Consider the following 23,914-nt stretch of genomic DNA (forward strand, 5'->3'; position numbering starts at 1 on the left):
CATATAGTGAATTAACCATCTCATTAATGAACTGGTGTTGTGAATATGGATTATTGCTTAAAGCTTTAATAACAGATTACCACATGAAGTGAAGACTGTATCCAAAGTTAGGTTCTTGTCACTAATACCTAAAGTATGGAGTCATGGTATAAAAAGGGCTGCATGGAAATGCCTGGGAATGAGAGACCGGTGAGCCTAATATCTGTGGTGAGTAAGTTGTTGGAAGGGATTCTGAGAGATAGGATCTTCATGCATTTTGAGAGACAAGGACTAATTAGGGATGGTTTTGAATGTGGGATGTTGTGTCTCACAAATTTGATTGGGTCTTTTGAAGGGGTGACCAATAGATGAGGGAAGAACCGAAAGTGTTATCTACAGGGACTTTAGCAAGGCCTTTGACAAGGTAACACATGGTGTTTGTTGGGTAAGGTTAAATTTCACGGGATACATGGAGAGCTGGCCAACTGGATACAAAATTAGCTTGAAGGTAGCAGTCAGAGGGTGGTGGTAGAGGGTTGCTTTTCAAACTGGAGGCTTGTGACCAGCAGTGTGCCTCAAGGATTAGTGTTCGGTACTGTTATTTGTCATTTATATAAATGATTTGGATTAGACTTCAGGAGGTATGGTTAGTAAGTTTGTGGATGACATCAAGATGAGTGGTACAGTGGAGAGTGCAGAGGTTATCTGAAAATGCAGTGAGATCTTTATCATCTGGGCCAGTGGGCTGAGGAACGGCAGATTGAATTTAATTCAGATAAATGTGAGGTGTTGCATTTTGATAGATCAAACCAGAGCAGGACTTACACAGTCAATAGTAGGGCCCTGCGGAGTGTTTTGGACAAAAAGATCGAGCAGAAAAGGTTCATAACTCCTTGAAAGTGAAGTCACAGGTATATAGAGTGGTGAAGAACAATTTCAGCATACTTGCTTTCATCTGTCAGAGCACTGAGTGCACAAGTCTTGCTACAGCTATATAACATGAGGCCACATTTGGAGTATTGCATACAGTTCTGGTCGCCCTACTATAAAAAGGATATAATTAAACTAGAAAGAATGTAGAAAAGATTTACTAGGATGCTACCTGGACTGGAAGGTTTGAGTTATAAGGAGAGGTTGGATCGGTTGGAACAGTTTTCCCTTGAGTGTAGGAGACTGAAGGGTGACCTCACAGAGATCAATAAAATCATGAGAGGCATAGAAAAGGTGGACAGCAGACAGCCTATCCCCGTGGTAGACATGTCTAAAACTAGAAGCCATAGGTTTAAGGTAAGAGGGGAGAGGCACAAAAGGGTCCAGAGGGGTAATGGTTTTCACACAGAGGGCAGTGAGTGTTTGGAATGGGCTGCCAGAGATAGTAGTGGAGATGAGTACAATTTTATGATTTAAGAAATATTTTGACAGATACATGAATGGGAAATGGACCAAAGAGAGACAGATGGGATTAGTTTGAATTGTGAAAACTGGGTGGCGTGGGCAAGTTGAGCTGAAGAGCTGTGCTGTCAATTTCTATCAGTCTATTACTTTAAAATAGCATGCCTTCCTTTTTAGTAATCTTATAGTCTTGAGATAATGGCGAATGAACATCAACAACAGTTTAATTGCCTGGAATTCAGAGATCTTTACTGATGTTTCAGAGATTGCACTTCACTTACCCTGCTCACCACACATTCGCAAACATTGAGTAGAGCAATCTCATCTCTTCATTTGAGAAATACTGGAGCACAATACAGTAATTCTGAGTGCAGATACCTGACTGTGCAATCTCCGAGACAGGCTTGTCTTGTATATGAGCCATGTGTCCAAGGACGGAGAAGATGGTGAATCCAGCATACACACTCGTAGCACAATTAACAGCACAGACAATGATGGTATCTGTGTAGCAGTTGTTGTGGAATTCGTTGTAGGATGACAATGTTGTTAAGCCTCCCAAAGCTACTGCGAAAGAATAAAAGATTTGTGTTGCAGCATCTTTCCAGACCTGGGAAACAGAATGTAGAATAAGTCAACAGCGGTAGATTTGAGTTCAGTGCATTCTGTTGGTCAAACTATAGTAGCTGTGAGGAACATGGGATGATGTGAACATGGGTGAAGACTACAAATGCTGGAGATCAGAGCCTAGATTAGTGTAGTGCTGGAAACGCATAGCAGTTCAGGCAGCATCAGAGGAGCAGAAAAATCGATGTTTTGCCCAAAACATCAATTTTCCTGCTCTTCGGATGCTGCCTGACCTGCTGTGCTTTTTCAGCACCACTCTAATCTAGACCAGGAACATGGCATGTGCTGACTGGTTGAAGTTCGGTCTGGATCATTGATAGCTCCACTGTAATAGGATAATTTTTCTGTCTCCCCTGTCTGATGACTGGGCAGCACAGTGTCTCAGTGGTCAGCAAAGTTTCCTATAAGCACCAGGAACCTGGGTTCGATTTCAGTATTGGATGACTGTCTGTGTGGAGTTTGCACATTCTCCTTATGTCTGTATGAGTTTGCTGTGGTTTCCCTCCCAAAGAATGTGCAGGTTAGGGAGATTTGCCATGGGGAAATGCAGATTTGCAAGGGTGGGTTGGATTTGTGTGAGATGTTCTTTGGACGGTCAGTGTGGACTTGATGGACCAAATGGCCTGTTGCCACATTGTAGGTATCCTATGTTTCTCCTGCCTGTTGCTAAACTACCTCCAAAGCCTTTGGTGCTTTCCATTGTTTTCCAGACACTGTGTCAGTTCTTTATTTACAGAGTGCACATTGGCACCTAGTAACCATTACACTTTTATTAAAAGAAAAAGTTAGGCGACTGAGACAGATGATGCTTTGAAAGAATATTGGGAATATAGAACCAATATGAAATGAGGAATTAAGAGGGCTAAAAGGGGTCATGAAATATCTTTAGCAAACAGGGATAAGGAAAATCCTAAAGCCTTTTATTTGTATATAAGGAGCAAGAGGGGAACTAGAAAAAGGGTTGGCCCACTCAAGGACACAGGAGGAAAGTTATGCATGGAGTCAGAGAAAATGGGTGAGATTTTTAATGTGTACTCTGTATCAGTATTCACCGAGGAGAAGGACATGACGGATGTTGAGGTTAGGGATAGATGTTTGATTACTCTCGGTCAAATCAGCATAAAGAGGGAGGAAGTGTTGGGTATTCTAAAAGGCATTAAGGTAGACTCATCCCCAGGCCCGGATGGGATCTATCCCAGGTTACTGAGGGATGCAAGAGAGGAAAATAGGTAGGGCCTTAACAGATACCTTTGCAGCATCCTTGAACATGGGTGAGGTCCTGGAGAAATGGGGAATTTCTAATGTTGTCCCCTTAAGAATGGTAGCAAGGATAATCCAGGTAATTATAGACCAGTGAGCCTGACGTCAGTGGTAGGGAAGCTGCTGGAGAAGATACTGAAGGATAGGATCTATTTCCATTTAGAAGAAAATCGGCTTATCAGTGATAGGTAGCATGGTTTTGTGCAGGAAAGGTTATGTCTTACCAACTTAATAGAATTCCTTGAGGAAGTGACAAAGTTTATTATTGAGGGAAGGGCTGTAGATGTTATATGCATGGACTTCAGTAAGTTGTTTGATAAGGTTCCCCACGGTAGGCTGACGGAGGAAGTGTTGCATGGGGTTCAGGTGTACGAGCTAGATGGATAGAGTACTGGTTGAGTTGAGAGTAGTAGTGGAAGGGAGTTTCTCAAACTGGAGAACTGTGACCTGTGGTGTTCCACAGGGATCTGTGCTGGGACCACTGTTGTTTGTGATATACATAAATGATCTGGAGGAAGGTATAGATGGTCTGTTTAGCATGTTCGCAGATAAAATCAAAAATTGTGGAGGAGCAGATCATGAAGGTGACTGTCAGAAAATGCAGCAGAACATACTAAGTTGATGTTTTAAAAATAAGTGGGTGGCTCAGTGGTTAGCACTGCTGCCTCACAGCACCAGGGACCTGGGTTCGATTCCAGCCTCAGACGACTATCTGTGTGGAGTTTGCACATTTTCCCTGTGTCTGCGTGGTTTCCTCTGGGTGCTCCAGTTTACTCCCACAGTCCAAAGATGTGCAGGTAGGTGAACTGGCCATGCTAAATTGCCCATAGAGTTAGGTGCATTAGTTAGGTATAAACATGGGGAATGGGGAATGGGTCTGGGTGGGTTACTCATTGGAGGGTTAGTGTGGACTAGTTGGGCCGAAAGGCCTGTTTCCACTCTGTAGGAAATCTAATCAAATCTACAGACAGATTGGAGAGTTGGGTGGAGAATTGGCAGACGGAGTTCAATCCGGGCAAATGCCAAGTGATGCATTTTGGAAGATCCAATTGAAGAGAGAACTATACAGCAAATGGAAAAGTCCTGGGGAAAATTGCTGTACAGAGAGATCTGGCTGTTCAGGTCCATTGTACCCTGAAGGTGGCAGCACGGATCAATAGAATGGTCAAGAAGGCATACGGCATGCTTTCCTTCATTGGACAGGGTATTGAGTACAAGAGTGGGCAGGTAATGTTACAGTTGGTTCAGCCACATTTGGAATACTAGGTACAGTTCTGGTCGCCACATTACCAAAAGGATGTGGAAGCTTTGGAGACAGTGCAGAGGAGGTTCATCAGGATATCCTGGTATGGAGGACACTAGCTATGAAGACAGGCTGATTCAATTAGAATTAATTTCATTAGAAAGATGGAGTTTGAGGGGGGACTGATTGAGGTCAGCAAAATCATGAGAGGTATAGACAAGGTGCTTTTTCCCAGAGTGGGGGACTCAATTAGAGGTCAAGAGTTCAAGGTGAGAGGGAAAAGTTTACGGGAGATATGCGTGGAGTATTATTTACGCAGGGGGTGGTGGGTTCCTGGAACATGTTGCCAATAAGGTGGTAGAGGTGGGCACAATAGTGTCAATTAAGATGTATCTAGACTGGTACATGAATGCGCAGGGAGCAGTGGGATACAGATCCTTAGATAATAGGTGACAAGTTTAGATAGAGGATCTGGACTGGCACAGAGTTGAAGGGCCGAAGGGCCTGTTCCTGTGCTGTAATTTTCTTTGTTCTTTGTATTTCCTTTTTTAGATCGTTACCTGTTCAGCACCACTGGTATGGGTTGTATAGTGGGTTTAACATTTATCCATTTAACCAACAACATCAAATAGTTCATACAAGTAATGGGCAGTTCACTCTTGCACGCTCAGAGCAGGGAATACAAAATCTCGTCAATGCCTTGATGTAAGACAAATGCCCATAACGAAAATATGATAGAAGCCAACTAAACAGTCAGATCTCACACCCACAGTTACCTTTTCACATTCTGCTGCCATCATTTCAAAATGAGTTACATATATATCAAAGTTAAAACAGTTTGACTGTGAAAGAGAGATGAAATTGATAATTCAGCGATGTTTACCTCAGCATTGGCCAGTTTAGAGATGTCTGACTGGCTTCCAATATAGAATTCGATTCCTTGATTGGCTCCCTCCAGAGTAAGCCCTCGGACCAGGAGTATGGTTAGAACCAAATAAGGGAATATAGCAGTGAAATAAACCACCTGAATATAGAGAGATACTTGTTAGATTTTCCTGCATTTCTTATGCAACATTTACATGATGGGATCCAATTGACTGGAAAACTAATAGACTTGCAATCCTAGCAACAGACCACAGAGGAATGGGGAATAAACATTGAGTGTATTTGCAGCATGTTGTAACTGCATCTAAATACTCATTTACAACTCATACTAAGATAAAATCAAAATGTTTAGGGCTGAAGAAGATCATGTGACTAGTGACAAGGGTCACCATTAGAGATGTAGATGAGGTAGAAATTCTTTTTCACAGAGGTTTGTGAACCTTGAAACAGCTTTCCTCAAAACGTGGTAGAAGCAAAGCCTTTGAATAGTTTTGAGGTAAAGATTGATAGCTTCTTGATAAGTAAAAGATGAAAATGATTGGGTGTAAATGATCAACCACAATCATATTGAATGGTGCACCAGCCTGAGAGACCACGTCACCTACTTTTCTTCCTAATTCAAATGTGCATTGGACTGTTCCTAGTTTGGAACTGTCCCACTTCTCCTGAGATATCCTTTGGGATTGAGGAAGACTTGCTTCCACTCCAGCTCAGTGGGTTCTGAGTTAATTGACAACAGGCAGAGGAATCGAGGCTTATCAGAGATGCGTGAGAACGCAGGATTCTAAATACAAAGAGATCAGTCATGACATTATTGAATGGTGGAACAAGCTAGGTGCTGATGATGTTTTCCTATTTTGCACCGGGGAGGCAAAGACCTACTGGCGTAATTGCTCGGCTATTAATCCAGGACGTGTGCATCTGTTCACAAGACCTGGGTTTGAATCCTCCCGTAGCCAGATGATGGAATTTAAACAAAAATATTAAGAACTTACTCCTTATAAAACTATTGATGATTGTCAGGGAACCTGTCTGGCTCACTAATATCTTTCAAAGAAGGAAATCTGCAATCTCCACATCCTCTGGCCTACACACGGCTCCAGATCCACAGCAGTATAGTTGTCAATTAGTGATGGGCAATGTGCATTTTGTTTTAAAATGGGGATTCTTGCAAATGCTGCCACATGAGAGGAAGGAGGTGCTCAAATGGGTTGGATGATTCGCCTATCAGGAGATTTGCACACTCCCTTTGACACTTCACACCTGCATATTCCCAATAATAATCTGAATGATTTAAAAACGATTGCAGTTTGTTCATATTTTAAAGTAAAAAACTGGACATTGTTACCAAGTGATTCATCACTAATCATTTTACCTTTCCTGAAGATTTGATTCCTTTAAATAGTGCCGCCCCAACTGTGACCCAGGCTAGAAGTAGACAGAGGGCTAAATACCAGACTATCTTCCCAGTCTCATCCATTGAACTGGCACGGTCCAAAACCACTTTACTAAATAATTAACAAGACATATTTTATGTAAGGATAATATTTGCAAGTATTGATACTGATACATGAAATACATGTTGCCAGTAGGTGCTGGGAATGTTTTATTCCAAAACTCCAGGCATCAAGGAACAAGCTTGATAGATCTGCTGGCTATTTTCTCTATTTATCTGTATTATTTTAACTTTCATGTTCAATGCACATTTAAAAGACATCACAGCATCATAGTACAAAGGTACAAAGGTATAAAGTTCTAAATGGAGAACCCATGGTGAACAAAAGAGGTCAGGGAAAACATCAGACTTAAGGAAAAAACATATGAATGTGCAGAGAAGACTGGTAGGTCAGATAATTGGCCAGAATCTTAAAAATATCAGGAGATTTCTACAGATTTCTAATTTCTATAGATATTTTTAAAAATAGGTAAAGCAAGTGTTGGCCCTTTAGTGAGTGAGATAGGGAGTTAATGGTAGGTAATCAGGAAATGGCAATGTGTCAAAACAAATATTTTGGTTCTGTCTAAATTTCTAGAGAATATAACATTCTTTCCTTTCTATCTTGGTGTCATCTGCAAATTTATACACCATTTCTTCACTTCCCTCATCTAAGGCACTGATATTACATTGTAAAAAGGAGGTTATTTTTGCATTATTACAAAAACATGAGGTAATCAGGAAGGGTTACTATGGTTTTGTTAGAGAAAAATATTATGTAACTCATTTAGTGACATTCTTTGGAGGAGTAATAAGCTCTGGAGTTAAAGGAAAGCCTGTTGATGTAATATTCATGGATCTCCAGGTTCTATTGTTAAGGTGCCACATCCAAGGTATTTGCAGGAAATAAAAGCTGGGGGATGGGGGACACGGTGCATGGTAGCATGTTAGTATGGATAGAACATTTCTGAAGATGGGTCACTGGACTCAACCAATTAACTCTGATTTCTCTCCACAGATGCAGTCAGATCTGCTGTGTTTTTCCAGCAATTTCTGTTTTTGTTTCTCATTTCCAGCACCTGCAATGTTTTTTTTTGTTCAGTATGCAGGTACAGTAGGTTATTAAGGATATTGCGATGCTGTCATTTATTAAGAGAACAATTTAACATAAAAAATAAGAATGTCATGCTTCAGTTTGGCAGGGAATCTTTAAGACTGAATCTTGGTCACTGTGTGCAGTTTGGTTTCCTTGGTATTTACTAGAGACATTGGAGACAGTTCAGAGGAGATTTTTCGCTTGTATGACTGGGTTTAATGTGTTGTCTTATAAGGAAAGGTTATACAACTAGCTTTATTTCTATTGAATTTTTGAAGTGTTAACAGTGATTTGATGGGACTGTGTAAGATTCTAATTGATCTTGACAAGGTGGATGTGGAAAAGATGCTTCTGCTCCTGTGTCAGTCCAGAATTCAATGACATTGTTTTAATATTAGAGGTTACGATTTTAGGACAGAGATGTGATTTTTTTTCTCTCTGAGAAGGCTGTGCAACTTGGAACATGGTAAAGGCAGGGTTTTGAGTATTTTACGATGGAGGTCAATAGAATTTTATTATGCAGGAGAATCAAGGGACCTTGGGGGTAGATGAGAAAGAGGCATTCGAAACACAACCAAATCAACCATTATTAAAAGGTGGAACAGACTTGGAAGGTCAAATGTCCCACATCTACTTAATTTGTAAGTTCATAAGCCTCATACCTCACCTTGCCTCGGTTTACTTGGAGTATAACTCTCGACTTGAAGCATGTTTTTTCTGTTGTAACCTAATGCATTAATGCTGGCCCAGACACTTATGTGCCTAGGAATGTAATGTTTGTATGTCACAGTTAGTTGGAATAAACATTTATGGATCATTCAATACATTTTCCAATCACAGTTTATTTTTTTTTAATGCAACATTATATAATCATTGCCAGATCAGGTAAATTCCTCTGAAGTGTTTTATTCTAAAACACTCACACCAGTATATTCATACATAGTAGTTACTAATTTAGCAGTCAAGCACCTGGTCAAGACTTCTGCTCTAAAGGTTTTGACACAGGCTAGCAGAATCTTAAAAAGAAGGAAACCATTTAATAGGCTTTGTTTCAAAAGGACTGAAAAGTAGCAACGTTTTGCTAAATCTCTGTCGACACTTCGTTCCATTCTTGAATAATACATGTAATTTTGGTCAGCATATTACAAAAGAAAAGGTACTGGGAGGGACTGGAGATGGAGCAAAGAAAATTTACAAGGATGGGATCAAAAAGATGGGAGTGCTTATATCAGTAAAGAATTGACAGGTTGTTTTTTTTTCCTCTCTTGAATTAAAGAAATGCAGAAAATCCTCAGGATAGTATCTTAGGCTGATTTAACATTGACTTTCCCACCATTATGATGTGAGATATTTGTTAATGATTGCAAGCTCTGTGATCTATATCTTAACTCATGACCAGTTCAGTTCATCACATCCTCAACACAGTATGTGGCTGAGAGTCAATTTCTGTTTGATAATGTTTCTGTGAAGCTTGGTACATTTATTTGCATTGAAAATACTCATAAAGTCAATTCTAGCCTATTGTTTAGCTCTATTTGCATTTCCTTAAACTATTGGTTTATTTTACTGCCACTCACAAAGAATCTGAGTGTACACACTAGCTTGGATGCTAAGTAACATGTAATGTCTGTGTCACACACATTAATAGCAATGAGCTTTTCAAATGTGAAAGTCCCTTCTGAAAGTAAGTTTGTTTGGCATTGTCATAATTGAATAACCCACCATTAATACTTTAAGGGCTACCACTGACCAGAAACTAAACTTGGCCAATCAAAAATGCCAAAGCAAATACAATGCCAATTATTTTGCAGAAAATGACTCAACTCTTAACACTCTAAAGATTCTCTACCATTGGAAGGTCACAAGCCTTCAGTCATGTACTGGAATATTCTTCAGTTGCTCGAAAGCATACAGGAGGAATCACATTTAAAAAGCTCCAAATTATCTGGGAGAAATCAATTCATTTGATGTGCATTCCATCCATCAGATTATATTAATGAAAGGGCCCCTGTTGTAATGTTCTTTTGTAATAAGTCTATAATTAAATTATACCTTTAATGAAATCAAACAGCTTCTCTTATTAAACAGGACATTCACGAACTACCCTTCCCAAGAGGACTTACTGGCCCAGTTGTGCAGGATATAGGTGCAGCTCTCTGCAACAATGTACTTACTCCCAGTATTGCTCACTTGGACTCTGGTGAGGAACAGGGATTTCTGACCCAATTGGACAAGTTTTATTGTTCGCCTGCAACCACATTGCATTCACAGTTTCAAAATATCCACCATCCTGAGTGAGATTGCAGAGTGGATCTGGAAAATGGGGAATGTATTTTAGAATTATTGATTGTAAATCTGATCACAATGCACCTCAAAGGATGACATAAATAACACTATCCCACCTTCAATTTCTCTCCAAAGTTTTTGGAAGATATTGTTCCTTCCACATCTTTGGTGATCCTTCCCAGAACTCCACGTTTGAACCCCTCTGATCAGATTCCTCCTCCATCACAGTATCGAACATATTCTTACAAAAATATCTAATGTGATGGTGTGCAACTTTTGACTTCCTTGCATCACAAAAACCTTCTAATACTTCTACACTACTTTCCAGCAACATCAAAGACACAGTGTTGGATTACACATGTATACCAATGCCACCCAACTCTATTTCACCACTACCTCTACCAAATCCTCCTTTTTTTTAACTGAATGCTCAGCCTGGTGCCCTGAAATCCAGTACTGCAACGAGAGAAATATCCGCCAACTGAATCTAGGGAAAGTTTTCCTTAGCTCCACTACATTAACTGGACATGGACTTGATCCCTTTTCCTGGTAACCATTTGAGGTTAAAGAACTTTAACAAAAACTGAAATTGCTGGAGAAACTCAGGAGGACTGGCAGAATATGTGCAAAGAAAGCAGAGTTAATGTTTTGAGTTGGTGACTCTTCATTCGACGCTTGTAACTTTGGTAGCATCTTTGACCCTGAGATGAGCTCTAGCCTCTATCTGTGCCATCTCTAATCTCATGTTTTGCTACCTTTGTAATATCCATTAACTTTCATTCTGACTCAGCATAGCTACCACTGAAACCCGCCTTCATGCCTTTGTTATGTCTGCTTATGATAGTTTCAGTGCACTTCTGGCTAATATTAGAATCTTAGAAACTTGGAAGCACTCTGAGATGGGAGGAGGTTAGCAGGAAGCAATGTTTCCAAACTGTTTCTCTCTGTGACCCCACTTTGAGACTTGAGAAGAATGTTAGTTCCCCCAGTGAGAACTCAGACAGCAGGAGGACAGATGCACAGTTGTAAATAACTTAGTCAGTGATCCACATTAGCCATTGGTGTACTCCAGCTCATGACCCAAGAATTCAGTTTGTCACCTCACTTCGGGTCATGAACCCAACTTTGAGAAGCCTTGGTGTGGAAATTCAAAAGTACAAGTTAAGTATAATGTAGAATGGTAGAATGGGTGAACACATGATGTCCAATGCTGAGAAATGTGAAGTCAGTCAATATGTTAGGGAAAACATGGAAAGACAATGCAAAATGAAGAACCCAACTCTGAAACTGGTGAAGGAGCAGAGGAAGCAAGATGTATGCATCCATAAGTCAGTAAAGGTGACATTGCAAGCATGATCAGTAAAGGGTTATATCAGGGAATGGTTCTCTTCAGGTTAATTTGGAAGTCTCCAATAAATGTCACCAAATCTGATGAGGTCTCAGATAGGGTAAGGCTGAACAGTTCTGGATCTCAACGTGGACTGATCTATCATCTAGGTATCCAAACTGTCTTGGTAACAATGGTGGAATCGACTCAGACAGAAACCCTCCAAGAAAATGACACTTAGTGGTTTCTGGTGCAATTCAGCCAAACGTCTCTTACGAAAGTAATGTGTGCCTGATTACAGTCAGACACTAATCTACATATTGTTTAAGACAAGAGCATTTTTTTTTGGACTAACTAATGATTTTCTTTGACTATTTTAGACCAAGTAGGGCCTACAGGCCCAATGAGAACAAGAGGATGGTGGCAGCTCACTACCCAACTTTAGGTTGGCAAGAGGTGTCATTGCATGCTTATGTGATAAACTATACAGGTAGAGGATCCTGTAACCACAATGCTCGGGACCAGCTATTTTTCGGAATTCGGAATATTTCAGTTTTCTGAATAGTAACAGTTTAATGGTGAAATTTTTAAAAAATCTGACTGGAGGTGCAGACTTCCAAGTAAAAATGTGTTTGGCCATGCCTCCCCCCCACCCCAAGTCGCATCTGAGTGTCGCACATCGAGTGGGTGTTGACTTGGGTTAACTGTTTGTTCACCGAACAACCTTGTTAAAAAAAACTTCACAAAAAACTTTCGGAGCTTTTCAGTTTTTGGATGTTCAGATAAAGGATCTTCTACCTATACCGTATCCTCGGTTTTATTAATAAGGGCATGGAGGGCAAAGTACGTTGCACTCAAGCAAACCAGCTTGGCCTCACCTGGAGTATTGTGTCCACTTCGGGGTGCCATACTTCAGGAAGAAGGTGAAGGCGTTGGAATCATAGAACTTTGCAGTACAAAAGGAGGCCATTTGATCTATTATGTCAGCACTGGCTTCCGAAAGAGACTGCAGAAAAGGTTCACAAGAGTATTTCCCATGATGAGGAATTTCACTTATGGCGTCAGATTGGACTGCTTTCCTTGAAGAGAAAAAGTGAGGCCTGCAGATGCTGGAGATCAGAGTCGAAAAGGGTAGCATTGGAAAGCACAAACCAGTCAGGCAGCATCCTAGGAATTGGAGAGTCAACACTTCAATCACAAACCCTTCATCACGAATGTGGAGGGACTGAGGGGAAGGGGGCTGAGAGATAAATAGAAGGGTGGGGTTGGGGTGGGGGGAAGGTGGCTGGACAGGCAATATACAGATGCAGGTGATGTGTGTTGATTATAGGTCGGAGGGGAGGGTGGAGAGATAGTGGGAAGGAAGTTGGACAGGTAGGACAATTTCTGTGGTTACAGGGTGGAGATGCAGGAAGTGGACGAGATGTGCTGGGGGGCATTGTTGATCACTTGGGAAGGGAAACTGTGGTCCCTGAAATAGGAGGCCATCTGGGATGTTCTGGGGTGGAGTTGCTTCTCCTGGGAACAGATACAGCAGAAATGGAGGAATTGGGAGAAAGGGATAGGGTTTTTACAGGAGGTGGGGATGGGAGGAGGTGTAGTCCAGAGAGCTGTGGGAATCGGTGGGTTTGAAGTAGATGTCCATGTTGAGTCGATTGGCAGAGATGGAGATGGAGAGGTCCAGAAGGGGAGGGAGGTGTCTGAGATTATCCAGGTGAATTTAAGTTCATGGTGTTGTGGTTCTGTTCGCCGAGCTGGGAGTTTTTGTTGCAAACGTTTCGTCCCCTTTCTAGGTGACATCTTCAGTGCTTGGGAGCCTCCTGTGAAGCGCTTCTGTGCTGATTCCTCTGTCATTTATACTGGTTTGAATCTGCCGCTTCCGGTTGTCAGTTGCTGTCCGCTGCAGTGGTCAGTATATAGGGTCTAGGTCGATGTGTCTGTTGATAGAATTCGTGGATGAGTTCACTGACAACTGACAACCGGAAGCGGCAGATTCAAACCAGTATAAATGCTGGAGGAATCAACATAGAAGCGCTTCACAGGAGGCTCCCAAGCACTGAAGATGTCACCTAGAAAGGGGACGAAACGTTTGCAACAAAAACTCCCAGCTCGGCGAACAGAACCACAACAACGAGCACCCGAGCTACAAATCTTCTCACAAACTTTAAGGTCAGGGTGGAAGGTGTTTCATGAAGTTACTGAACTATTCAATCTCGTGGGAACACAAGATGGCGCTGATACAGTTATCAAAATAGTGGAGGAAAAGGTGGGACACAGTGCCAGTGTGGCAGTGGAAAATGGACTATTCTATTGTTTTCCTTGAAGACAAGGAATCTAAGGTGAGGTATTCAAAATTATAAGGGTTCTGGACAGAGTAGGGAGGGAGAAAAGTATTGTACAACCTATCTACCTGGATGCAAGGATGTGTTTTATTCTGATCAGTAAATCTTGCATTTGTGTGTTACTAGTTGGAGTAATTTCTGAAAACTGCTGGAATGCAGCTCCTGGCTTCTTCCAACACGACTTTTACTGGAACTGTTGGATTTATAGATTCCAATATTCACACCACCCATATCTCACAGACAACTGAGTTTGAAGTCATTTTTCAAGCAGCCGGCGCTGCAGGGTTTATTTCGGTGTGTAATACTTGGCTCTCCTTCTGTATGACAAAAGGGGGTGTTTGTCATGGAACAAAATATCCCCCATGTATGAAGGTAAGCTGACAGGCAGGATAAGCTTATTTTATTTTAGCTCGCCTGTACGCCACAATCTCTTTGGTTGCCTCCTGTGTAAAACATGAGCCGTACAGATCAGAGATGGTTTTGATCAGTGGTAGCTTCTTCAAAGTGTTGACATAGCTGAGCATGTTTGGAGCAGGGTGCCGGAGGTGTTTTGAAACTAATAAAATGCTCTCACTGTTGAGATTAACAAAAAAATGTGTTGTGACCTGCTCCAATCCTCACTTTTACCCCCACTCTGCACTTCTTGGCTTTTATTACATAATTTTAACTCTCACTAACGTTAAGCCTTCTTTCATAAAGAAAACATCTGTCTCGTTTGGTTAAGTAGAAACACAAAATTTATTGCACAGAAGGAGGTCTGTCAGCCCATCACATCAATCATGTTTAATCAAGGAGTGATAGAGTCCAGACCCATGTTCCAGTGCTTGGTCTGTAGCCTTGTAGCACCTCAGTTGCATATCTAAGTAATGTCTAAACATTGAAGAAACTAAAACACTCTTCATACCTCACTGCCAGCTGGAAGAGTTTCTTCTTAACTAACATCACATCCTCCTGCCAGTTATTTTATGTCCCATGGTAAATGACTCAGCTGCTAAGGGAAGTAGGTGCTTTCTATTCACTCCAGTTAAACACCAATTTTATACCTCATATATACATTTACATATCCCAGCTGCCTTCTCTGTTAAATTGATTAAAACCCCAGCCTATCCAATTTTTATTCATAGCCTAAATTTTGCATTCCTGCCATTACCCCTGTCTGAGATTCCAAGCAGGGACTGCGCGAAACACTGTGGAGGATAAACAGGTAGACAACAAGCCATCTGCGTTCATGAACATCAACTAGCCAATAAACGCCTTGACCAGCTGTCCCTAGTAGCTATACATACAGATGACAAGGACCACAAATTCAACTGGGACACCACAACAATAATAGATAAGCCAAACAGAAGACAGCCAGAGAATCCCTAGAAGCATGACACTTGTCCACGGACTCCATCAACAAACACATAGACCTCGACCCAATATACCGACTACTGCAATGAACAACTGGAACCGACAACTGGAAGCAGCAGGAACAAAATCAAATAAATTCCAGCTGACACAGAACTGCGGCATTTCACAGGAGACTCCACACCACTGAGGGTATCGCCCAGACAGTGGACGAAACATCTGCAAACCAACCTCCCAGCTCGGCGAACAAACCCACAACAACTGCAACCAGCACCCAAGCTCCAAATCTTTACACATACCTTGAACATCTCCTCAATACCTTCTCTTGTGCAAGTACACCCTTCCCATAACACCAATATTGTACACCACACTCATGCTTTCTTCCATATCCTGTCCTAGATTGTCTCCTCTTGCTCTTCCTTCTGCCTACACTTTCTCCTCTCTGCAATTATATTCCCACTCTCTCTCTTTTATCATGTTGACACAAGAAGATCAGGAGAGCGATAACACAAACACATTTCACCCCCTTAATCTTCAATTATATTTATTATTTCACATAACTGCTAAACCCAACTGAACTACAATCACTATCAATAGGATTCCCCAACCTCTGCTGTTCCCCAGCATCCTAATGGCATCTGTTAAAATCAAATCCAGACATACCCTTTCCCCTGCTGGGCTTGTTACATCTTTGGCAAAAAAGTGTTTGTCAAATGCAACAAAAAATCTGACATAGGGTCACTGGACTCAAAAATTTAGGTCTGCTTTCTTGACAGACCTGCAGAGTTTCCCCAGCATTTTCTGTCAATGCTTCAGGTCTGCAGCATATGTACTTGTTTTATTTAGTGTTTAATTCATTGCCACATCGCATCCACCTCGAAGACGTTCAGTTCCTCTTCGTCAGGATTTCCATTTAAATTTTTCTTTTTGTTCACCATCGTTACTTCCATTTTCTCTCCCTGTGTTTGATCAAGTATTTGCCAAAACCTGCCTCCACAGCCAATGACTCCCCAATGACTCTCTCTGTCTCAGATATGGACTCCAATCGAAACTTCATCCTTTGTGTTTTGAGTCCACCTGGGATCACAGGTATCTCCGTAATGTACTATGCTCCTCAGACATCTGTTCTTATTGCATCCTGGGATCCACATTCAGTGCTATATGCCACCATATGTACACTCTCTACCGCTCTGTCTCCTTCAGCACTACCTTACACTAGCTTAGAAATGCCCTGTCCCTCTTCAGCCTGTTCAATGCCAGAACAAGAAACATTTCCTCTTCCTTTCAAGCTTTAAGGCACTCAAACCTCATCATCTCAGAGGTCCCCGAGCCACGCTGGAATGTTGCTCCCATCCCCTTCCCTTTGACTCCATCCCTTCCCCTAACCTCACCTCTAGTTGAGTATTTACTATCCCTCCTGACCTTCCACTCTGATGCTGAATGTTTTGTACTCAGCAAAGGTCAGTTTTATCCTTTTGAATTTTGGGTTGGACTCCTCTTCCATTGCCTTTGTGTCTGTGCCCTTTTCTTTGGACAAGAGTCCTCTCCCTGCCCCACAGACACCTTTACCTGCCTTCAATACATCCCCTCCACCTATACTCCTTTTAACTGTGCTCGACCTGCTTGCTGAGATATGTTAAGATGACATTGGTCAGCTTACTGTCAATGCTCCCTTCGCCCAGTCAAACAGATCTCTTTCTGAACTCCAAACTCTCAGATCCAGCGCTGACTTCTGTCAGCAAGCCAATTGGGAAGGATGCTGCTGTTGTTGTCTGGCAGGCTAATCTTTAAATTGCATAGTTGATTGGCAGCCCTCAGACACCCGTCCTATCTCCCTCTGGACTACGACCCCACCATGGCACATCAGGTCAATGACGGCCACCAACCGCATACCATCTTGGTTTCTCACTCTCCCAGCTCTATGTCCCCCAAAGACTGCACAGCCCGCTTCTACTACCTCCCCAAAATTCTCAAGCAGGACTCTCAGGCAGCCTGTTTATGCCTGTTCCTTTTCACATGGAACTCACTTTATCCTACCTTGATTTCTCTTCCCATAACCAGTCCCTTTCCACTCACATGTACGATTCTTCTGGTGATTTACATCAGTTTCAAAATGTTCAGTTTGCTAGCACCAGCTGCCTCCTCTTCACTACGGAATGAAATCCTCAATTTGAACAATCTCTCAGTTCTTATAAAGGACTCTAGACATGCTTCCCTTTCCATAGATGCTGCCTGACCTGCTGAGTTTCTCCAGCACTTTCTGTCTTTGTATGAGAGGTCCGCACCTTTGTATACCTGTTCAGACTGGCTTATATCAGTTATTATCAGTTAACGTAGTTGAAATCCCCTCCTGTTGTTACTATGCTAATATCTAGCACCCGATTTATTCAAAGAGGTGGCAAGAGGCTCACAGTAAACTCAGCAAACCCCACACACAGTTTGAGAGATCCATTTCCTTTTAAAAGAGATTGCTTGCAATCCGAGCTCAAGAAATTCAGCAAGCTCATTTTGGCACAGACTGTGTTAGATCAAGTTGTTTGGATTAGTAACAATAGCAAGGATGTCACACAACATTACACTTCAGCAATTCAAATGAAGCTGGCTGGTAAAGTTATTGTTGCCAATCTCCCAATTGTTCAGAGGAAGATTAAGAAACCCCCAACTGATTAGTTATAACAGAGGCATAGAATCTCCATTTTCTCAATTGTGCTCCGAATAGTTGAAGCCACCCATCCCTGGTGTGATTTAAGTGAAACCTCCTGTGCACCCTTTCTAAGGCCTTGGCATTCTTTCAAAACAGTTGAGCCCAGAATTGGCTACAAAACTATAACTAGGGCCCTAAACAGTGTTTCAGAAAAGTTGAGATTAAGTTTGCCCAGAATTTAGTGTCACCCTGTAAAGGTAGGATGGCAGATGGGTGAGGTGTGATGTTGGATGGACAGTGAGACTACTGCCTACCCATCTCTGATGGAACTAAATCGGGAGGAGGGTAAATGTTGGCCTGCCTGTACACCATTTGTCTTACGGATGCCTCGAGCGGCCAATCAACAGAACTGTGTTTCCAAACGTTGTCATCTGCAGGCTTTTCCCTGGACAGTCCTGTCTCGCAAATAACCAGAATTTACAGAATGGAAGGCACATTACCTTTTCCAGTCCTGCTGCATGTTTCATCTGCTCCCCACCAACTGAAGCAGTCTGCCCATGGCAGGGGCGATTGGAAGGAAGCAAACAGGTAGTACAGACTGTAGGCAAGGATGCAATTGTAGTAAATAGCCACCAATGTTGACACAAGGACCATGGTGATGCCCACACCTATAAATAGGGAGAAAAAGAGAATCTCAGTTGATAATTTGTATTATGCATGTTCCAGTGTATCATGAATTTTCAGTCAATATTTTAAATATTGTGAGTTGTGAAAGGGGCATAAGGATTCAAGATAGGGATATAGATTGATTAAGTGAGTGGGCAAAGATCTGGCGTATGAAGTATAATGTGGGAGAGTGGAAAATTGCCTGTTTCAGCTAAAGAAACAAGAAGTGTGCTATCTTTCTTTACTCATTTACTGGATGAGGGTGTCGTTGGCTCGGTAGCATTTATTGCCCATCCCTAATTATCCAGAGGGGAGTTAAGAGTCAACCACATTGCTGTTGGTCTGGAGTCACATGTAGGCCAGGCCAGGTAAGAAAGGCAGTTTCCTTCCTTAAAGGATGTTAATGAACCAATTGGTTTTTCCATCAATGGTTTCACGGTCACCTTTATACACTGAATTTCAGATTTTTAAAAAAAGTTGAATTAAAGTTCCACCATGGTGGAATTTGAACCTGGGTCCACAGAATATAATCTGGGTTTCTAGATTAACAGTCCAGCAATAATATCTCTAGGCATATGCCCCCCGATGGTGGGAGGTTGTTGTAGAGCTCTAAAATATAGAGCGAGATATGGGTATCCTACTGCATAATGTACAGAAGGTTTGTACTTGCAGGTAAAGCAAGTACTCAGGAAAGCCAGTAGAATGCTGTGAATTACTGAAAGGGGAACTGAATTCTAGAGTAGGGAGATTTTGCTTCAGTTATAGTGTGTATTGCTAAGACCACATCTGGAATACTGTATGCAATACTGTACTGTACTTACAGAATACGTTAATGTTTTGGAAGCAGTTCAGGAAATGTTTACTAGATTACTACTTTGAATGAGTGGATTGCCTTCTCAGGAAAGGCTAGACAGGCTAGGACTGTATCCTCTGCAGTTCAGAAAAGCCAGGGGTGACTTATTTTAAACATTTAAGATTTTGAGAGGAATTGGGATTGGCTGTCAAAAAGATTTATCTTCTTATGCGAGAATTCAGAACTGTCAGCCAAAGTTTAAAAATAAGGGGGTGTCTAGTGAAGAGAGACATGAGGAAAATATGTTTTCTCTCAGAGAGTAGTGAGTCTCTGGAACATCCTTCCACAAGGGGCAGTGGGTACAGAATCGTCAAATATTTTGAAGGCAGAGGCAGACAGTTTCTTGATTACCATGGAGATGAAAGATTATCAGGGATGTGCACAGAAGATATGAGCAGGAGTAGGCCATTTGATCCCTCAAACCTGCTCCACCAATCATTTCGATCATAATAGAACATTGAGCTCAATGCCCTCACCCTGCCCTCTCCCTGTTTCTCTTAATCTCTTTAGCCATAAGAGCTACATCTAGCTCTTTGAAATCTCATAATGCTTTGGCCTCAAGCATCTGCCGTGATAATGAATTCCACAGGCTCACCGTACTCTGGATGAAGAAATCTTCCCTTATCTCAATCCTAAAAAGATTTAGTTCTTATACTTAAACTATAGTCTCTGATTCTGGACTCTGCCAACATTGGGAACATTTTTCCTGCTTCTAACCAGTCTAGATCCTCCCCACCCTGCCCCTACCCCTCATTCTTCCTAACTCCAGGGAATAAAATGCTAACCATTTCTCATCATACATCAATTCTGCCACACAAAGGATTGATTTGATAAACCTTCACTTTACTCCATCTGTATCAACAACATCTTCAGATAAGGAGACCCAAACTACACACAATATTTCAAATGTGAACTTATCAATGCCCTGCTTAATTGCAGCCAGACCACTTTGTTTCTGTACTTGAACCCTCTTGTTTTGAAGACCAACATGCAGTTTTCCTTCTTTAATGCTTGGTGTGCCCGATCCTACCATTGTTTTCTAAGTACTCTGCTGTAAAATCCTTGAGAGGTCTTTCTAGCATCTTTCCTAGAATCAAACTCTTAATTTCCTACTTTCCCTCTCCCTCACTTTTTAAATGATGGGATTACATTAGTTACCTTCTAATCTGCAGGCACTACTCCAGGGTCTAAACAAATCTTGGGAGATAACCACCAATGCATCCATTATTTCATGGGCCAATTCTTTAAGAATGTAGAGACAAGGTTAAAATCACAGAATGGTGGAAAAAGGCCAAGTAACCTATTCTTTGTCTCTTGTTTGCATGAATTGTTGGCAAGCGTGTGTTTGCTGAATAAACATTAACCTTGTAGGATTGGCACAGCTTTCCATATTCCAATAGGCCCAAGACTGGCAAACTGCCCAAATGAGCATTCCAGGAAAAACAGGGGTATCCCAGCAAATACCAACATGATGACGTAGGGAATAATGAAGGCACCTGGAAAACAGAGCAGAGGAAATCAAGACAGAATATTTACATTTTAGACTGAAAAGGTTTGTTTGGATAAATTTTGGTGTCGGAAGTCCACTCCAAAACAAATATTGTGTTTGAATCCCATGGCACAGTGGTCTTTCTATTTTCCTTCCTCAACCCAACAACATCCACCCGTCAATCACTCATAGATCCCTCCCTAACCCTGTCACTATGCAACACTGACAGTGCCTCAAATAACTGATTTGCTTCTTGATTTTGAAATGGAATGCTGTAGAGGTTTGGGATCTAATTCTGTTGTACTGTCTCACTCCTGTACTGACAGGGCTGAAGTCCACAAAGCAGTTACTGTGACCAAGTGATTTTAAAGACATTAGTCATGGAGGTGACTGGAATGTGAACAGACTGAGTGCTTTAGAGTGGGAGCTTTTTGTATGGTTTCGACGCTGGGCATAGCACTAAGGTAATGCCCACAGCATTTCCTCACTTTAAAGGATATGTTTTAGCTTCAAAAAGGCACCAACCAAGACTAGGTGAAAAGAAAAAAAATCCAAACGTAGAGAATCCTGAAAAGAAAACAAGAATATTTAAACAAATAGCAACACAGATCCCAAAACATTCACAGAAATTTTAAAAACGTTCCTATATCTGTATTGACTTGAAATTATGATTAATTTATGACAGATCTCTCTCTCATACTTACCTTCACAAAGCCTTTATTATATTTGGAATTTCTCCAGTGAGACACGAACCAGTGCCCATAGGGAACAAAATGACCAAAAGAGACTATTCATTATAATCCTAACGAAATAGCCAGGCAGCCAATGGGATTTTTCTTAGCCTCCCCTTTACTTCGATGCCATTAGACTGCTGAATGAACCTCTCAAATATCATATCTAATATTGACCTTGCATTTGTACACCTGCCATGCAGCTGTAACATAGTATACCTCACTCTGTTCAATCACCTAATAATCTTTGGATATCATGATCTGCCCATACTGCTCACAAATGAGAACTTTTCAATGTAGTTAAGTAAATGTGACAACAATAAATCAATTCAAATCAAATCATTATCATTCATTATAAGCTCCTCATTTTATCTTTCATTAGAGATTGAAGTTTACCATGATGATCATTTACTTAAAGATATTTTTAATAAGTAGAACATGAAATGGAGATAAATGATCCAGGAACCAGTTTTAGCATTGTTTCGAGAATTGCATTGTACTGTTTCTGATTTGGTTTTGGTCCAAACAGTTTGAGTTATGTATCGCCTACTGTCTCTGTTCTGTCAACTGCCCGTTGAAATCTGCTAGTGGCTCCATAACATAGTCTGGATCAAATTTGACAACAAAGTTCAATTCTTATTCATTAAGAGCTTGAAAAGCCTTCAAAGTCTGGCCTTGTTATGCCATGTTAAGGCCTTCTAGATAATGAACTCACAAATCTCATTCATACCTGCAGAGATTCATTGAAAGGGAATGCTCTGATTAGCACAACACTGACAGAAAGTGAGCAATGCAGAGAAGTGCACTATGGTGTAGATATTACAGATAATGCAGTGGAGTAAGGGTGGCATAGATAACAGAGGAAGCACAGATCATAGTCTATGTCACTGCAAGAGTCAGACATCTCGCCATGTTGGATAGACATCAAGTGAAAAATCTTAGGCTCACAAAAAGGTCTACGACTGAGACATATTCCTGAAACCCTTTCTGAAGACAACAAAATGGATTGTATTGTGGACAGCATGGAAAAAAGCAATATTAGATTCCTTTTGACTATTCATCTTTCAAAAGAACCATCAACAATTTGTGCCTATCTTTTCAACTGTTGCTTTGCTGAGCATAACTTGGCTTCTGTTTTTACTTCAGCTGTTTTGTGATGTCTAGAGGTAATGACAGGAACCACATAAATTCAATCATTTCTTCAAGTTTGGATACCTTTCAGTGAGAAAACAAAATATGACTTTTGCAACAACAACATAGAGCACAATATAGTTTCACTTGACATTGGAATCAGTTTTAATCCTCCAAAGTTATTGTCAATATGAAGCATTTCTGTAACTCCACATTACTGTAACTCTGCCTTGTCTACAATCACAAATATGTAAAGTTTGATCAAGACTGAATACACTAATTATCTTAATTTGAAGAGAGTGGCACTGATTTCTTTAAATGAACCAATTTCCCTTTAGTTAAATGAACTGATTGGCCTTGCCCACAGTTATACTGCTAAAGTCAACCATGGGATCTGTCAGCATTGAGCACTTTAGTTCCAGAGAGTTAATTGCCCCAGATGTTAACATGTTTCAACACTGTGCATTTACCCATAAATTTCTTTACATTCTTGTGTTCTTATGTTTATTATTCCAGTATTAACTGCACTTGTCATTTCTCTCTGCAGTATTCTGGATCTCATGACAGTACCTCCTCCATTTCTGTAAGCCAGGTAAGGGAACCTCCAGACATTGCCCAGACCCACAGCGTATCCGATCATCGAGAGCAAGTAGTCAGTCTTCGAGGACCAGTTACCCCGCTCTACATTCTCATCACTTATATGGAAACCTTGAGTGAAAGCCTTGAGGAAGGAGAGGAAATTGCAAATAAAATTTAATTTTCTCAATCTAGAATCCATGCAATGAGTACAGTTTTCTCCCATAACAAAAAAAATACTGCTCTCCATTTAGCCGCATTCAATTGATTGAGACTTACATGGAGATTCTGCATTCACAATAACACAATGGCCACATCATCATCACTGTTCAGTTTATTGCTATTTTCATTGTAATGACTTGACAAAATACTCACTCTGTCCTCTGGAAGATGGATTTGCTGGTCATTCTGTGAGAACACCAAAGCTATTGTTTTTTCATTTTTAAATAATGATGAACAAATTCTACCTTTTGTCCTGAAGTCTTCAAACTTTGTATTGCTGCAGACTGGAGCATCACACTATCTGTAGTACTGCAGTACCACACTGTATCTGTAGTATTGCAGTACCACACCAGGTAGTGACTCCTCCAGCCTCAGAAGTCACA

At 41.1% G+C, this 23,914-nt stretch overlaps 1 protein-coding gene across 1 annotated transcript in view; it reads right to left on the reverse strand.

Annotated features, from left to right (window-relative positions):
• LOC132820327 (sodium- and chloride-dependent neutral and basic amino acid transporter B(0+)-like) overlaps positions 1–23,442 on the reverse strand; it is a 36,765-nt gene extending 13,323 nt beyond the window's left edge. Inside the window, exons 1-7 of the mRNA XM_060832350.1 lie at positions 23,304–23,442; positions 20,747–20,878; positions 18,364–18,531; positions 10,089–10,227; positions 6,759–6,891; positions 5,382–5,522; positions 1,750–1,978 (exon numbers count right to left, since the gene is read on the reverse strand). Of these exons, the coding sequence (XP_060688333.1) occupies positions 1,750–1,978; positions 5,382–5,522; positions 6,759–6,891; positions 10,089–10,227; positions 18,364–18,531; positions 20,747–20,878; positions 23,304–23,373 (1,012 nt within the window). The 5' untranslated portion in view covers positions 23,374–23,442. The remainder of the gene's footprint in view (positions 1–1,749; positions 1,979–5,381; positions 5,523–6,758; positions 6,892–10,088; positions 10,228–18,363; positions 18,532–20,746; positions 20,879–23,303) is intronic.
• Positions 23,443–23,914: the final 472 nt, after the last annotated feature.

Source organism: Hemiscyllium ocellatum, chromosome 11 (genome assembly GCF_020745735.1).
Source record: "Hemiscyllium ocellatum isolate sHemOce1 chromosome 11, sHemOce1.pat.X.cur, whole genome shotgun sequence".
Classification (NCBI taxonomy): Eukaryota; Metazoa; Chordata; class Chondrichthyes; order Orectolobiformes; family Hemiscylliidae; genus Hemiscyllium; species Hemiscyllium ocellatum.